General features: G+C 55.0%; 1 protein-coding gene across 2 annotated transcripts; it reads right to left on the reverse strand.

The window, feature by feature from the left end:
- Positions 1–1,507: 1,507 nt before the first annotated feature.
- EFNA3 (ephrin A3) lies at positions 1,508–11,605 on the reverse strand. Of its 2 annotated transcripts, XM_036757252.1 has the most exons (5): positions 11,478–11,605; positions 3,402–3,715; positions 2,784–2,849; positions 2,509–2,586; positions 1,508–2,270 (listed from the first exon to the last, which is right to left on the reverse strand). In XM_036757252.1, the coding sequence occupies exons 1-5, from the start codon at positions 11,603–11,605 to the stop codon at positions 2,140–2,142; spliced, it is 717 nt and encodes a 238-aa protein (XP_036613147.1). In that variant the 3' UTR covers positions 1,508–2,139. The 2 variants fall into 2 exon arrangements, with proteins under 2 accessions (XP_036613147.1, XP_036613148.1); XM_036757253.1 differs by lacking the exon at positions 2,509–2,586.
- Positions 11,606–14,526: the final 2,921 nt, after the last annotated feature.

Below are 14,526 nucleotides of genomic sequence, written 5' to 3' on the forward strand. Positions count from 1 at the left end.
CGGCTATCACCTCCATTTTAGTAAGTTCTATTCTTTTACCAAATCAGGCATCAAGATGGCACAGTGGATAGAGTGCTGCACTGGAGTCAGGAAGAAATGAATTCAAATCCAGCCTCAGACACTTTTCTTTGAGACCAGAGCAAGTCACTTAAAAAAAAAAATCTCGGGGCAGCTAGGCGTCGAAGTGAGCAGAGCACGGGCCCTGGAGTCAGGAGGACCTGAGTTCAAATCGGGTCTCAGACGCTTGACACATTTACTACCTGTGTGACCTTGGGCAAGTCACTTAAAATTGCCTTGCCTTCCCCCCTCCAAAAAAAAAAATCTCCGTCGGCTTCAGTTTCCTCAACTGTAAAGTAGGGAAGTAGGGATGATAACAGTACCCACCTCTCTGGGTTATTGTAAAAATCAAATGAGATATTTGCAAAGTGCTCGGCACCTGTGGTAGGCACTATATAAACGCTTATTTCCTTTTCCTTCCCTTCATTTCTCTGGTATGGAGTCTCAGAACCAGGCTTATTTGTCCCCACCCTGAACCTACTACACAATGTAACTTCTTTTTACATTTAAAAGCACCAAATTTGGAATCAGAGGACCTGGATTTTATCTCCCATCTTTTTTCTGCTCCCTCCCTCGCTGATGCTCTGAAAATAAGTGGGTAGGTGAGCTCGGGTTCTTTCCAGCTCTCCAAATCCATCTATCATATTTCACAGACTGCTTCTTACCTAGAACGCCTACTTCATCTTCTCTCCAGGAATACAAGTTAGTTGACCCTCACCTTCTCTATACCTTGACCTACCAAATCTCCTCCAGAATGACACCTCCCACCCAAGTCCCATGCTTTCTATGTACTCTTCATCTCCAGCAATGAGTTAAGTCAATTGCCCATATCTGTGTCACCCTCCCAGTGCCCCACACAGGACCCTACCACCTCTTCCTCCTTTGAAGATGCTTAATCAATAGTGTTGGGTAGTTGCTCAAACGTTTCTCTACCCTTCCCTTAGTTTCCTTCTCCCCTCTCTATAGACATTGACTTGAGACATTAACACTCAAGCAAGTGTACACACACACACACACACACACAGACACACACGGAAATTGTGTTGTTTTTATCTGGCGTTTATTTTTTTAGACTAAGAGCAGAGTATGAAAGTCACAGCCAAAGCACTTGAAAAAGGTCCCGGAGGAGGGGGGTTGGGCAGGTGGGGGTGGGGAGGTTTAAGGGTTGGGTCCCGGTCTCTGGGGGGGGGGGGAGGGGGTTGTTGTTGTCTCACGGTCTCCAAAAGTGTCTGTGCGTTGCATAGGTCGTGTCTTCACAGAAGACAAACGAGGGGCCAGGGGTGGCTCCCAGGGTAGGGGCCGGGCCTGGTAGGGGAAGGGATCCAAAACTGGAGGGGAAGGTTAAAGAAGGGACCAGGGAATTAGGAAGGGAAAGGGACTCTGTCTGTCTGTACATTATATATAGAGATATAGAGACTGTACATGCCCACCTGCCACCCGAGCCACCCTTGTTAATTTGCCCTTACCCCTCCCCCACCCCCAGGGTGACTACTTGTAAACTTGGTCTCCATCCAAACCACAATCCTGGGATGAGGTGGGATTAGGGTGGGGGCAGGGGAGGGGAACGTGCTTATTGCTGTAAACAGGGGGAGGGGGCAGCAGGCAGTGCCCACCCCCTCACCCACTTTGTCCCCTCCCCCTGATAGGGGGCCTGGCTCTGCCCCTGGAGAGGAGGGACAGATTTGTCTCCTAGACTCCAAATTGCTCTTTCTGGAACTTAGTCGGGGTCTGTCTCGGAGGAAAGAAGGAAAGGGCACCAGGGGACAGGGTGGAGGGCACCAGGAGGAGGCAGGAAGTTGGGCACTGCCCAAAACCCCCCTCTTTCCCCTCCCAATTTGGTACCAAAAATCTCCAGAGCCACAAGGCAGGACCCAGGCTGACCTGGGGTTCCTGCTAACAGGATGCCTGGTAGAGTTACAGTGCCCAGCCCTTAGTGTGGCACCGGGGAGGGGTGGGCACAGCCATCATAGGGTCTACCCCACATCCATCCAGGGAAGAAAGTTCCCTCCGGAAAGGTGATGGTGGTTTGGCTGCTCCTTCCACCAGCCCTGCCCTCCACCTCTCCCTGCTCTGGGAGCAGAGCTAGGAGGCCAAGAGAGTCATGAGGAAAAAGGCGATGGCCACAGCAAGGGGCAGGTGTTCCCGCTTTGGGCTGGTCCCACTGATGCTCTTCTCCAGCTTGGGCACCTGGGGATTCTCTCCCTCAAAGTCCTCTGTGGATAAACATACAGATGAGGACTGGGCCTGGGGGAGAGGAGGGGAACGCGGCAGTGGGATAGCAGCAGAGCAAGGGATATGCCCACCCACAGGTAATGGGGAGGAAGGGGTTCTATACCCTTTGTGGGTCCGGGAGGGATGGGCACATGCAAAGGTGATCCAGAAGGGAAGGCACCAGTGAGGGTGGGGCTGCAGTTCCAGCAGTGGCCACCAGAGGGCGCTGCGCAGACTCACCCAGCACGTTGATCTTCACATTGGGGCCCATGGTGAACTGGGGGAGAGTGGGGATCGGCTTCTCCCCGGAGTGCGATGCTGCGGGGTGGGGTGGGGGATGGGGAAGAGAGGAGGGGAACTCGTCAGGGCCAGGACCCCCTTCCCCTCTGCTACAGCTGGGGGATAAACTCCTCCCCAGTCCTGCCTCTGCCCCCACCCCCAGGAAGCTGGGGGGTGCCCCAAAGCGGGGGAGCCGGGGATTGGGAGACGGCTGACATTGGAGAAGGGATACTCACTGGAGGCACAGCAGACGAATACCTTCATCTTCAGACACTTCCAGTGCAGGTTGTGGGTGGGCGTTGCTGAGGGAGGAGACAGACTGAACTGGACTCCAGGACTCCCAGGGTAGAAAATCCACCCTCCTCCCAGCCCTCCTCTATCCACACAAAAACAAACCTTTCCTATTGGCCCCCTAGTCTCTTAGGGGGTGTTGAGCACAGCTGTCACCTTCAGACCCACACCAGGAAGATCTCCTGGAGATACTCCCTAGTCTGACCCCACTCTACATACATTTATATCCTTGGTCCCTCCCTCCCCCCAGCTCCTGGTATGTCATTCACAGCACTATGCTGCCCCTTCCCTATATCCCATCCCAGAGTGATTATCACTGATAGTGACAGCCTAGTCCCAAAGTTCCAACTTCTCCATGCGCCCCTGCCCAAGGCTGTCCAGGACATGGACTGTGTCCAAGGACCCTTTCCTACACCTGGTCCTTGAGCTGTCATTCATAGATATTGTAGCCTCGAGGCCCCGCCCTCAAACTGTAACTTACAGAAACTGCTATTCTGAGGCCCCGCCCCCTCCCTCTTCCCATGCCCCGCCCCGTCCCATCCAATCTTGGGTCTGTCACTCACAGATGTAGTAGTACTCGTGGCCTGCATGGAACTCATAGCCCAGTGAGAAGGCGCTATAACGCTGGAACTTCTCTGAGAACTTGATGGGGCTGTGGGGAGCGTGGGGTCGGTTGCATTCCCAGCGCTTAAAACCCTGGCTGGCATTGCAGGTTCGGTAGCCACTTCGGCTCACCATATACAGCACATACTGTTCCGCCCCGCCTCCGGGTCCCGGGCCGGCTCCCGGCCCTGAGCCTGAGCTGTTGTAGTGTGGGCAGTAGATGTCCAGGTAATCGTTCACGTTCACCTGGACCGTGTAACCATCTCGCCGTAGGCTGCAGGGCGAAGGGAGGTAATCAGAACCCAAGACCGGCCCTCCTCCCTTCACTGCCTCCAAAGTCACACTACAGCCCCCATGGTCTTTCAGTGCACCCACCTTCTCCTACGATATTCTCCTCACTCCTCTTCCCTTTTCCCCCAGCGGCCATCAGCCCCTTCCCAATCCTATAGTGTCCCCACAGTCCCACCCATCTCTCCAGTACCCTTTCTGCCCTTGATCCTTTCTCCTGGGCTTCCAACCTAACCATTTTTCCTCAGTATCCTTTCTCATTCTCTCTCTTTCACCAGTATTCCCCTCCCCTCTCCTCCAGCGCCTTTAACTCTTGCTCCCTCCCCGTACCTTTCTTCCCCTCCCCAGACTCTTCTCCCTCCTCCCCTAAAGTTAACCCAGCACCTGTCCATCTCCCCCACAATCTTTTCCACCCCACCTTTCCCCTGTTGTCCCAGTCTCTCCCCTTTCTTCTGTGCCCCCAGCCATCCCCTCTATTCTAGAGTCCCCTTAGCCCTGCTCATCTCCCCGGTATTGTCCTAGTCCTTTCCTCTCCACCTCATCCTCTGACCCTCTTCCCTTGGTATCCCCTAACTTCTTCTCTAATGTTCCCCAGCCCCTGTACATATTCTCAGTGTCTTCCCAGCCCCACCCTTCTCCCTTAGTGTCCCTCAGACCTTCTTTTGTGTCCCTTCCCTGCCCCCCAATATCCTCCCCATTCTTCTTTCTTCCCCATCCACCTTTTCTCCCCTAGTCTCCTCCCCAATCCCTGCTCCTCTCCCCAGTGTCTTCCCACCATATCTTCCCTGGTGTCTTCCCCCTCATGCCTACCCCCCAGCTCTCTACCCTTCTCCAATGTCTTTCTAGTTTTCTTACCCTAGGATCCCTGCAACTTCTCACTTTCTCCTCCCAGTCCCAGCCTTTCTTCAGCTTCAATTTCTTTTCTTTCCTTCCTGCAGGGGGACCCAGGCCACTTTCCCCAGTAATTAGGACCATATATCCCTGGCCTTCTTCCCTCTAGGTTCTCCTCTATGTTCATTCATTCATTTCCAGCCTATAGACACCACCTGGGGGCAGCAGAGGCTCAGGCAATCTAAGCCCTGCCCACTAAAGGGAGTATGTGCAAAGGGGAAAACATGTGCGTTGGTTACCATGGCAACGTAGCAGGCCCAGGCGACTCCCGGGCTGGCCAGGAGTACCCATCCCCCACAGTACACCTGGGGGACCTGGGAGGGTTTTAAGCTGAACCGTGAGGTTCCCCACCATGTCAGTCTGAAGGACACCTTCCCACCCAGCACACCTTTCACACTTGCCACCTCCTGGCGTGTCAGATTGAGTCTGTCCTCAAACATACACTCATAAGCCTCATGCATGCACATGTATTAGTCCTAAGGCAGATGCACAAGTATGTTCAGCATCCAGTATTTGCCCCACCAGACGCCCGTATGTAAACTAAGTCCTACCTGTGCTGTGTAGATGTACCTGATATGCTGACAGCCCCAGCTCCCATTCACTGGCCCTCTCTCTGCCCCTCCCCTCCCCTCTTGCTAGTTCACTCACATTCTCAGATAGACCCTGCCCCATTTTCCCTCAGCTCCTTGTTGGGTGTCTTTTCTCACACCCCTTTGTCCCACAAAGGGATTTATTACCCTGACTTTGACCACCAAACAGCCCAAGGGATGGATCTCACTTAGCATCATACCAAACTACCAAAGCTCTTATTTCACACCCTGCTTCCCCTCCCAACCGGGGCATAGCTGCCCATCCACCAATAGTTCCAAGCAGAAAAATATGTAAGGGGCTCAACACCCACACAAAGAGGCTTGGCCTCCCTTTAAAAGGTCAAAGAATCATAGGATGATAGATTTAGAACTGGAGGAGATCTCTAAAGTCATCTGGTCCAAACCTGTTTTACAGATATGGAAACTGAGACCTATAGAAATTAAATGACTTGTCCAAGGTCACACAGAGAGTAAGGAGCACAGCCCTAGTCCACTGTATCATGCTGAATACTGGGAACCCCAGTCCCTTCATCCTTTAATGTTGGAGATGCTGCCTGACCACTTCATTGGTGCCATCAAAATTCTCATTTTATCCCCTCTCCTGCAGTGAATGGGGTCACTGATGGGGTGGGGTAACTAGATGGAGAAAGTAACAGGGGCCATATTTCACTTTACCCTTTGGGGAATATTCTCTTTCCTGGGATGAGGGGTAGCAAGGAAATTAAGGAAAAGTACCAATTCATTTGGGGACCCCAGTGCCTGGGAACACCATGGGGACAGGCACTGTATCCCCCAAATGTCACTAAGCAATTCCTGGTTCAACAAATATTAATTAGCAGCTATTAGGGTAACAAGCTTGGGAGCCTCAGTATAGGGTGGCACAGAGGGTCCCACTCCCCCTTGCCCTACTTCTCTAGCCTTTCCATCCCCTTCCCACCCTGCTTGGAGAACCCTTTTTCCAGGGCTGAGTTGTCCTGCCAGTTGGAATGTTCACAACCTTAGGGGCACCCCTTGTGAGAAAAAGGCACTACCCCCATTGAGTCATCAAGTATGCCACCCTCTCCACTTGGTTCCCACGGGGGTGATGGGTCACTCAGGCCCCTCCCTGGCCCAGGTACCTGGGTGGGCAGGAGCTCTGGCCTGGGGCACTGGGAGCAGGCAAACGGGTTTGACTGGGCTGGGCTTTCAGCCTCCGCCCAAGGGCCCTCTCCACCCCCAACCCTAAAGATTCCCTCTTCTCTCTCAAGGCTGAAGAGACATTGAGAATTTGGGGGGTGGTGTGCCAGCACAGCCCCCTCACTATGCCTCGTGCCAATTTCATCCTCTTCATTACACTGGGGCCTCTGTCTTCTGGCCCCGCCTAATACCTACATGCCCACCCCAAATCAGCTCCACCCAGTTACACCACTCCTATACTCCACCCCCACCCCCACCTCATTCCAGCAAGTATCACTCCTCAGGTGCCTCAGCTTAATTAGTAGAGCTGGCAATGGGAGCCTTATAAAAGAGAAGCCGGGCGGTAGCTGTTACCTCTCCCTACCCAGAATGGGGTAGAATGTAAATCTCTGTTCAACGTATTCCCTAAATTCCCTCCCTCTCCCCCCCATCCCCACCATGTGGGGAATGGGCATTTGCCCCATCACAGCCTCTCCCTCAAAGGTTTTTTGTCCAATTGGCAGCTGGTGGGGGAGGGGCTGGTGCCAGGCTTCCCCAACCGCTACTCCAGGGAGGCGTAGGGTTGAATTCAGCACTTTAATTGAAACTGTCAGTCCTACTCTTTCCCCAGTGTTGTGGGGAGGAGAACTGCATTGATTACCCCCTCCCAGTTCCCAAGGAAGCTAAGCTAAGGCCTCAAGGGAGCGTAGTGTGTATGCGGGGAAGGGGGACCCAGACCCATGCTCCTTAGAACCAACTGTCTTTATTCTACTTCTTACCCTTCTCTTTAGTCCACGTACACCGAAAGCCGAAACCCTGGGTTGCCCTACCCAGTACCTCTCACATCCCCAGCTCTGATCAAGGCTAGACGCATCCCCACCATGCTATATTGCCCCCTCACCCCATTATTTCAGCAACACAGATCTCTGGCTATATCCGGAGTCCGCTTCTTTCTTTCTTTCTACTTTCCTCCTTTCTATCACTACTACATCATCACCTTTTATCCATTTAGTTAGAGCTATAACGAGCTTGTGGACCACTCCCTCTATCGCCTGCCCAACTCTATCGCCCCCACCATCTCCAGAGTACTGACCCCTTAGCAGACCTGGGAGAGGGACTCAAGCATTCTGGCTTTCAAGCTGTGTCCCCGCCCTAACACTAAGGCGCCCCGAGAGGGAAGTGGCGGGGTGGCTTGGGTCTCTCCCCTCGGGGCAATTAGGGATGCACAAACAGGGCAACTAACGAGGAAAGCCTGGGCTGCGAGTGGGGAGAGGGGGAGAAGGGGATCCCTGAGGACTTATTAAAATCCCTACACGCCCCCACCATAACAGCAAAGAGCAACTCTGGGGTGCAGAGGGGAGGAGCTGAGACGTAGGGCGACTAAGAAGAGAGAGGAAAGGAAGACCCAAATCTCGCTCTTCTCTCGCCTCCCTACCCCGGCGTTAGGCACTGGAGCGCCGGCTCCCTTGCGCGCTCCCGCAGCAGCGCTTTCAGTTTTTCCATACAGCAAGTAGAGGCTTGGGCCACGTGCGCGCGACGTGGGGGTCTGCGCGTCCTCCCGGGTGGGAGAAGAGAGGGGGCGAGAGCGCTCTCTCCAGCGCGCGTGCACGTTTAGGCGCCCTCCCATCCAGCCCACCCCACCCTGGGTCGTCTCAACATCCCCGCGGGAGCATCCCAACAGTAAGGCCCCAGGGCCCCGGGAGACCGTGAAGAACCTCTCCCTGCAAAGGCTCGCCTCCTCCCATCCCCACAGCTCCGGGTCTATGCCCCGGACTTTCCCCTACCCCGACTGGGGGCGGAGAATGAGCACCGCCCGCCCCCCACCGCCCCCTCCTCCCTGCGACAGCAGCGGCGGCGGCGAAGGTTTATTGATCTGCAGCGGCGGAGAGGAGCGGAGAGACACACAGAGACTGAAGCAGAGAGTAAGAGACAGAGGAGAGAGACGAAGGGAAGCAAAGACAGTGGCACACAGACATAGAAGCTACCAGGAACATAGGAAACGAAGACCGAGCGAGGTAGAGTCCCGCAAAGGCAGAGAACAGAGGCAGAAATCGGAACAGAGGCATAGGTAAAGGTAGAGAGAGACTGAAACCAAGGCAGTGATAAAGAGACAAGCACGGTGTGAGACACTAATAGACACAGACCAAGAAATTGGGGTGGGGGGGAGCCAAGAGACCAGATCTACACATACGCAAGGATATGAGACAGAAACAGACCCAGAGGACCCCAGACATGTCCTCTGTCAAGCTCAATTCCTGGGCTGATTGTAGCCTACAATTCAGGTCCCTTTTATTTCCTTCTCTACCCCCCAACCCCATACCCATCTTGGTTTTACACATAGCCCTCCCACTTTGGCCACAGTCTGCCCAGCAGGTGCAGTCTGTCCAGACTGTGCTCCCACTAAGGGGCCCCTCTATAGGTTTTGGACCTGGAAACCTGTGCCTCTTTGCCCCCTGGCTGCCCACCCCCAACGTGACCTCATTAGGTGACAGACCCTCCTCAATTAACGGGGGGGGGGGGGTGTTAAGGGAGGGGTGAATATAAAGACCCTTCCCACGTGACCTCTAAGGGGCGGGATAGCAAGGGCCCTCCCCACGTGACCCCCAAGGGGGCCAGAGACCCTTCCCACGTGATCCGGGGGTGGCAAATAGAGCCCCTCCCCACGTGACCCCGGGTGGGGGTGGGGGGCGGTGGAAGCCTGTGGCTCAGTAGGGCCCCGCCCCCAAGCTCTCCGGCTCCCCGCCCCCAGCTCCCCGGCCCTCTCTTCTCCCGGCTCCGGAGCACGTCGCTCTCACGATTTATGGGGCCGCGGCTGCCGCAGTGAGGGAGCCGGGGAGCCCGGGCGCAGCGGCAACAAAGGCCGAGGGAAGCAAAGAGGGGGGGCGGTGCCCTACTCGCCCTTAAGACATGTCCCCCTACTCACCCGACACTCTTCAATGCAAGGCAGCCAAGGGGAGAGTTACCACTCCCCCAGCCCGAACCGCCCCCACTCCTACACTGGAATTATCACCTGTGCTCAGGTTGGGGAGGCCCTGACCTTCCCACCACCAACCCCTCAGGATCAAGTCCTGTGTCCCCCCCACCATCACCATCGCATTTCAAAGCGGGAGGACCCCTTAAGGGCAGCGGGGAGACCCGAGAGCCCCCTTACCTACGCGCTCCCGACTCTCCACCAGACTCTAGAGGGGCGGAGAGGCGTGCGTGCCCAAGGGGTGGGGGAAAGAAGAGAAAAGTGGGGAGGGGGAGCCATCTTACCACCCCCCAATCATTTCCCCTAGCCCTTCGAAGCTCTTCCCTTCCCACTGGGGGAGGGGGCAGGCCAAGAGACAAATCCCCCACCACTTCAGATTTCCAAGATTGTGGAGGGGGGGAAATGTTGGCTCATTCCTACCCCACCCCCCAGTCTGACACTCCGGGCGCTAGGAGGAGGGGGAGCCGCTGAGCCCAAAACAACAAAGAACGAAGCCGCGCGAGGCAGCCCCTCCCCTGGGAGGTTGGGGGTAGGGGCTGCTCTGTTCTCCGGAGCCCCCTCCCTCTAGGGCATTACGGTTTGCTCCCCAAGGCATCCTCTTCCCTTGGGGAGGAGGCAACATCCAGAGCTTCTCTCGTCGCCGCCCAGGCAGGTGTGACAGTGAGCTCCCCTTATACCCCCTGCGCCTCTAGGGACAGACCCCCCCACATACACACTCGACACTCGGAAGAAGCGAGGGTGATACACACAGCAGCTCCGTGGGGAGGAGGAAACAAGGGCAGCGAAGAGTGAGAGAGAAGCAAGGACTGACAAGCAGAACCGGGCCACACCACCACACGAAGATGAATAGCCAGGGCACAGCAGACACACAGTGACAAGCCCAGCCGAAACACACAACCACAAACGCCCAGCATACACATCCGAGGAAAACATACACAACCTGACCCAGACGTACCACACAGATATCCCGGAGACCGAGACACTGACAACCACACGAACTCAGGCATAACCACACATTCCCATTCTCCACACACAAGCCTAAATGAACCCTGACCGCCCCTTCCCCAACAGGCTGACAGCCCCCTCCTACCATCACCCCTACCCCACCCCCAGACACCATCGTCGACGCAGACACACAAATCACACACTCAGACACATGCACATTGACAGCGGCGCACGCCCGCTCACACTTAGAGGCACACACACACACCATCTCCAAGCTGAGTGTGTGTGTTTGTGACATGACAGCCCCCCCTCCCCAACGCTTCATCCTCCATATCTCTCTATCTCTTTATCGCTCCACAGCTCTCATTCTGGAGCGAACAGCGAGTCCAGGCAGGGTACCCCAAGTCAGCGACACAACCCACACACTCAGAAGCTGACATTCACACAGACACCATAACACACATTTTTCCTGTCCTCTCGGGGAGATTCAAAGATAGAGACAACTCCCTCCCCCTCCGTAAGTCCCTCGCCCCCCACTTTGAAGAGATGAGACTGAGAGAGAACCCCAAACCCGGCCCTTAAACATCCTCCCAAATGAAAACAGGTCAGTGGCCTTCTGAAATCTGCCTTCCCTAAGTTGGTCTCTCCTTCCAGGGCTTCCCAGACACCCCCAAATCCGGGCCCCCTGACCAAGCACGGGGGCGGGGAAGGAGGGTGGGGATGTAGGACGGGGGCGTGCGACTCCCGCTGTGTGGTGCCGGGAGAAATGGGGAGAGGGAAAGAGGTTCCGGAGATCTGGACAGTTGCCTTAGCACATCCCCCTACGCTACTGCTCCCCAACCTCCTAAATCAGCGCCCTCAGATACTCCCCTTGAGTCTTCCCAGACGCCCCCAGCTCCCTCTCCCTCCTGAACCGGCCCCAATCTCTTCAGCGCACCTATCCCAAGACCCTGATGCCCTGATCTTCAGGCTTCCCCACCCCGCGCCCCACCAACGTCCCCAGCGCCCCCTTCTTTCCGACCTACTCCGACCCCTCCTCCCAGGCCTCTCCTTGCATTCCCTACTAGACTCCTGATGCCCCCCACCCCCATCTCCCCAGATCCCCCCGGCGCCTCCCGATCTGCCCTTCCTCTTCGAGCCCCAGCCTCTCCCGAACCCCCACCCTCCCCGGGGTCTCCGGGTTCCCTCGGACTCACTGCTGGTTGGAGCTGTTCCAGTACACCGCATGCCGGTTCCCCAGCGCCCCCCCGGGCCCCTGGGCCAGCAGCGGCAGCAGCGGCACGGGCACCAGCAGCAGCAGCAGCAGCAGCGGAGCCGCCGCCATCCCCGGAGCCGCCGCCGCCGCCGCCCCCCGACTGAGCTCCGCTCCCCGCTTCTCCGCTTCCCAGCTCCCTGCTGCCGCCGCCGCCGCCGCCGCCGGCCCCCGAGCCCTAGGCCACGCCCCCACCCTTCCCCCTCCGCTTGCCCTGCGCGCCCCCGACGCCCCGCCCCCGGCGCGCGCCCACCCACCCGAAGGCCCCGCCCCTCTCCCTTCCTCTCCTAAGCTCGCGCTGCGCGTGGGAGATGGGAACCCGGGCTTCCCTCCCCTCTCGGGAACGCGCTTGCGCTTTCTGCTCCTCCTCCTCTTCCCCTGGCTCGGCATGAGATGCTACCAAAAGGACTCGCAGTGCGCCTCTTCCAAAAAGGAATTCCCCAAGGGAAGAGATTGGGAAGCTAGAAGCCAGGGCTACCTCTCCTCCTCTCCGGGACAGGGTGGGTCTAAACTAATCCAAGACTCCCAAGACTATAAGGTCTAAGTCTCTCTATCTGCCACCTGGAAGATCTGAGTGAGGGCTGGGCATGAAAGATCTCAAGGGTCTCTAATCCAGAAAATGACTGGGGATGGGAGAGGGATGTCTTTTGAGGACAGAGAGAAGCACCAACAGCAATGACCGACAACTTATACCTATATAGTGTTTACACTTTGCAAATCGTTTTACACATTTACATCTGGTAACAGAACAATCCTCCCCTTTCTGCTTTCTCCCCTTGCCAGTCCCCAGAGGGCAAAATATGAGGAGGCAGGTGGACAGATACCCTGGGGCAGGAGAGATTGCTATTTGCCCTTGGTTGGCACTAAGGGCTGAACAGCTGGTGACCTGGTAGCCTTTCCCAGACAGCAGGGTAGGGGGTGGAGGGGTGGGATAGGGGAGGTAAGTTAAAGGTGAACTCCGGCCCTAAAGAATATTAGGATTAGGGGAGGGGAAGGAGAGGACCATGACCAGATCCTTGTTCCTTAATGGGCAAAGGAGTACAGGAGTGAGAGGAAAGAAGGAGGGCACTCTAAACTCAACAAAACTCGTCCTAGGTCAGAGTCTTAGGGTATCTCCTAAATGCAAAAGAGGTCATTAAGAAAAGACACCCAGGAAGCTGGCCTCACACTGACACATGCCTCTTGCATTCCCACACTTGGGCTTCCCCAGCTGTTGGGGGTAGGGACACACTCTTTCCCTCTACCCTCCTCCTCCCAGTACAGCCAATGGTACCTAACCTTTTCACACACACTCTCAGGCACCCGAATACAGAAGCAAAGAGGGCAAAGCACAGGCCACAAACCAGGTCTTTCAACACAATCCCCGTACACATAGTTATGCTGAGGCACACAGTTCCTCTCACACAAAAGCAAAAACACATGCCCATATCTGGCACACACCTCTGTTTGCTCCCCTGTTCCACTTTCTTTTCCCTCTTCTTTCTTTTCCTCTTCTCTCCCTTTCTTTATCCCAATAGATTAATGTTAGGAGGAAGAATTAAGAATAGGGTATAGGGATATGCCAAACTCCTCTTGTGGGAAGAATCAGGCTAATGGGTGGGATGACATGATTTTCAGAAACTTAGGCAAGCCCCTGTACCCATAGAGGTTGGCACTTCTCCCAGCAGCCCCAAGAGATAGGCACACATGGATACCCCTGACCCTGATGCCCACAATTAAAAAGCATCAGGATCAGGGCGTATGTATCATGTACCTTCCATAAGTGCCTGGTAGGCAGTGCCAGCCAGAATGGGCACTGTGCCCAGTAGCTGCCCAGCAAGCAGGCAAGAGCTGGCAGTGTTGTCCCTGGACTCCCCCTTACCCCTAGGGGATCTCCTCTCCCTCCAAAGAAATCAGAAGATAAATTAGGCCCCTTGGGGTAGTTTGGAGGTAACTTCACAAACAGCCTCCCCCCCTTCTGTCTCCTGAGAGCTTCTTATGGTTTCTTCACAAGACAAGTGGCTGTAGTGGAAGGAGAGCTGAACCAAGTGATAGACCTGAATTCAGGTTATGACAGTGACACTTACCAATTGTGTGCCATCAGCTAGTTATTTCTCTGGGCCTCAGTTTCTTTATGCATAAAATGGTGATAATAATATTTCCATTACTTACCTTGAAGGATTGTTGAGAAAAGACCATTTTGTAAACATTAAAATAGTGTGGCAATAAGATGTTGTCACTTTGTTTTTTAACTGTTGCCAACTGTCATATAGCTTACCTCTCAGTGGTCCAAGACTTTCAGTAATGGAGCCTCACTTCTTCCCTTATTCCCATTTTCGTCTCTTCCAGATGATAAAGATATCTGTGCTAGGGAGAAAAGGAGGGTGGCCCTTTTCTGTAGGGGCTGGATTCCCTCTAGGGCTTTGGGCTCATTGCCATAGGGTTTAATATCTCTCTGTGAGGTTGGAGATTTCCTCGGGCTTGGTCCCATGATTAACTAATTTAGTTCTTTCTTTCTGGGACCTGAGTTCTTCCCTTGTAGAGTTTTGGCCTTCTTCTCCAACGTCTAAGACTTTCCCTATAAGGTCTGGGCATAGAGCTATGAGAGTATCTCCCTTAACCATGCTCAGGACTTCTTTACCTCTGACTCCACCCTCCTAGACTCTAAAACCTTTAAGGCATTTTTCCATTTCCCTAACCTCTTCTGGTGCTCTCCCTAGCTTGGTGCCTAAAGTCACAAAGAGGTGAGCAGGTCTATGGGAGAGGGAAGCTCTCTGGTTGGCATGGCCAGATGCAGCTCCTGGGACAGCGGGTGGCAACCGCAGAGCTGAGCCATGTTCAATAAATCATAGAGGCTGGGGCCTGGAGGAGGGGGAGGCTGGGGGAAGAAGGGGGGCTATGGATAAATAATTCATTAAACAAATAAACACAGGCGCTGGAGAGAGAGAAGAGCAGGCAAGAGTGTAAGTGGGAGAGGCAGCCGCCAGCTCTAGGCATGAAATATTTACAGGTTC

This window comes from Trichosurus vulpecula, chromosome 4 (genome assembly GCF_011100635.1).
Source record: "Trichosurus vulpecula isolate mTriVul1 chromosome 4, mTriVul1.pri, whole genome shotgun sequence".
In the NCBI taxonomy this organism is placed as follows: domain Eukaryota; kingdom Metazoa; phylum Chordata; class Mammalia; order Diprotodontia; family Phalangeridae; genus Trichosurus; species Trichosurus vulpecula.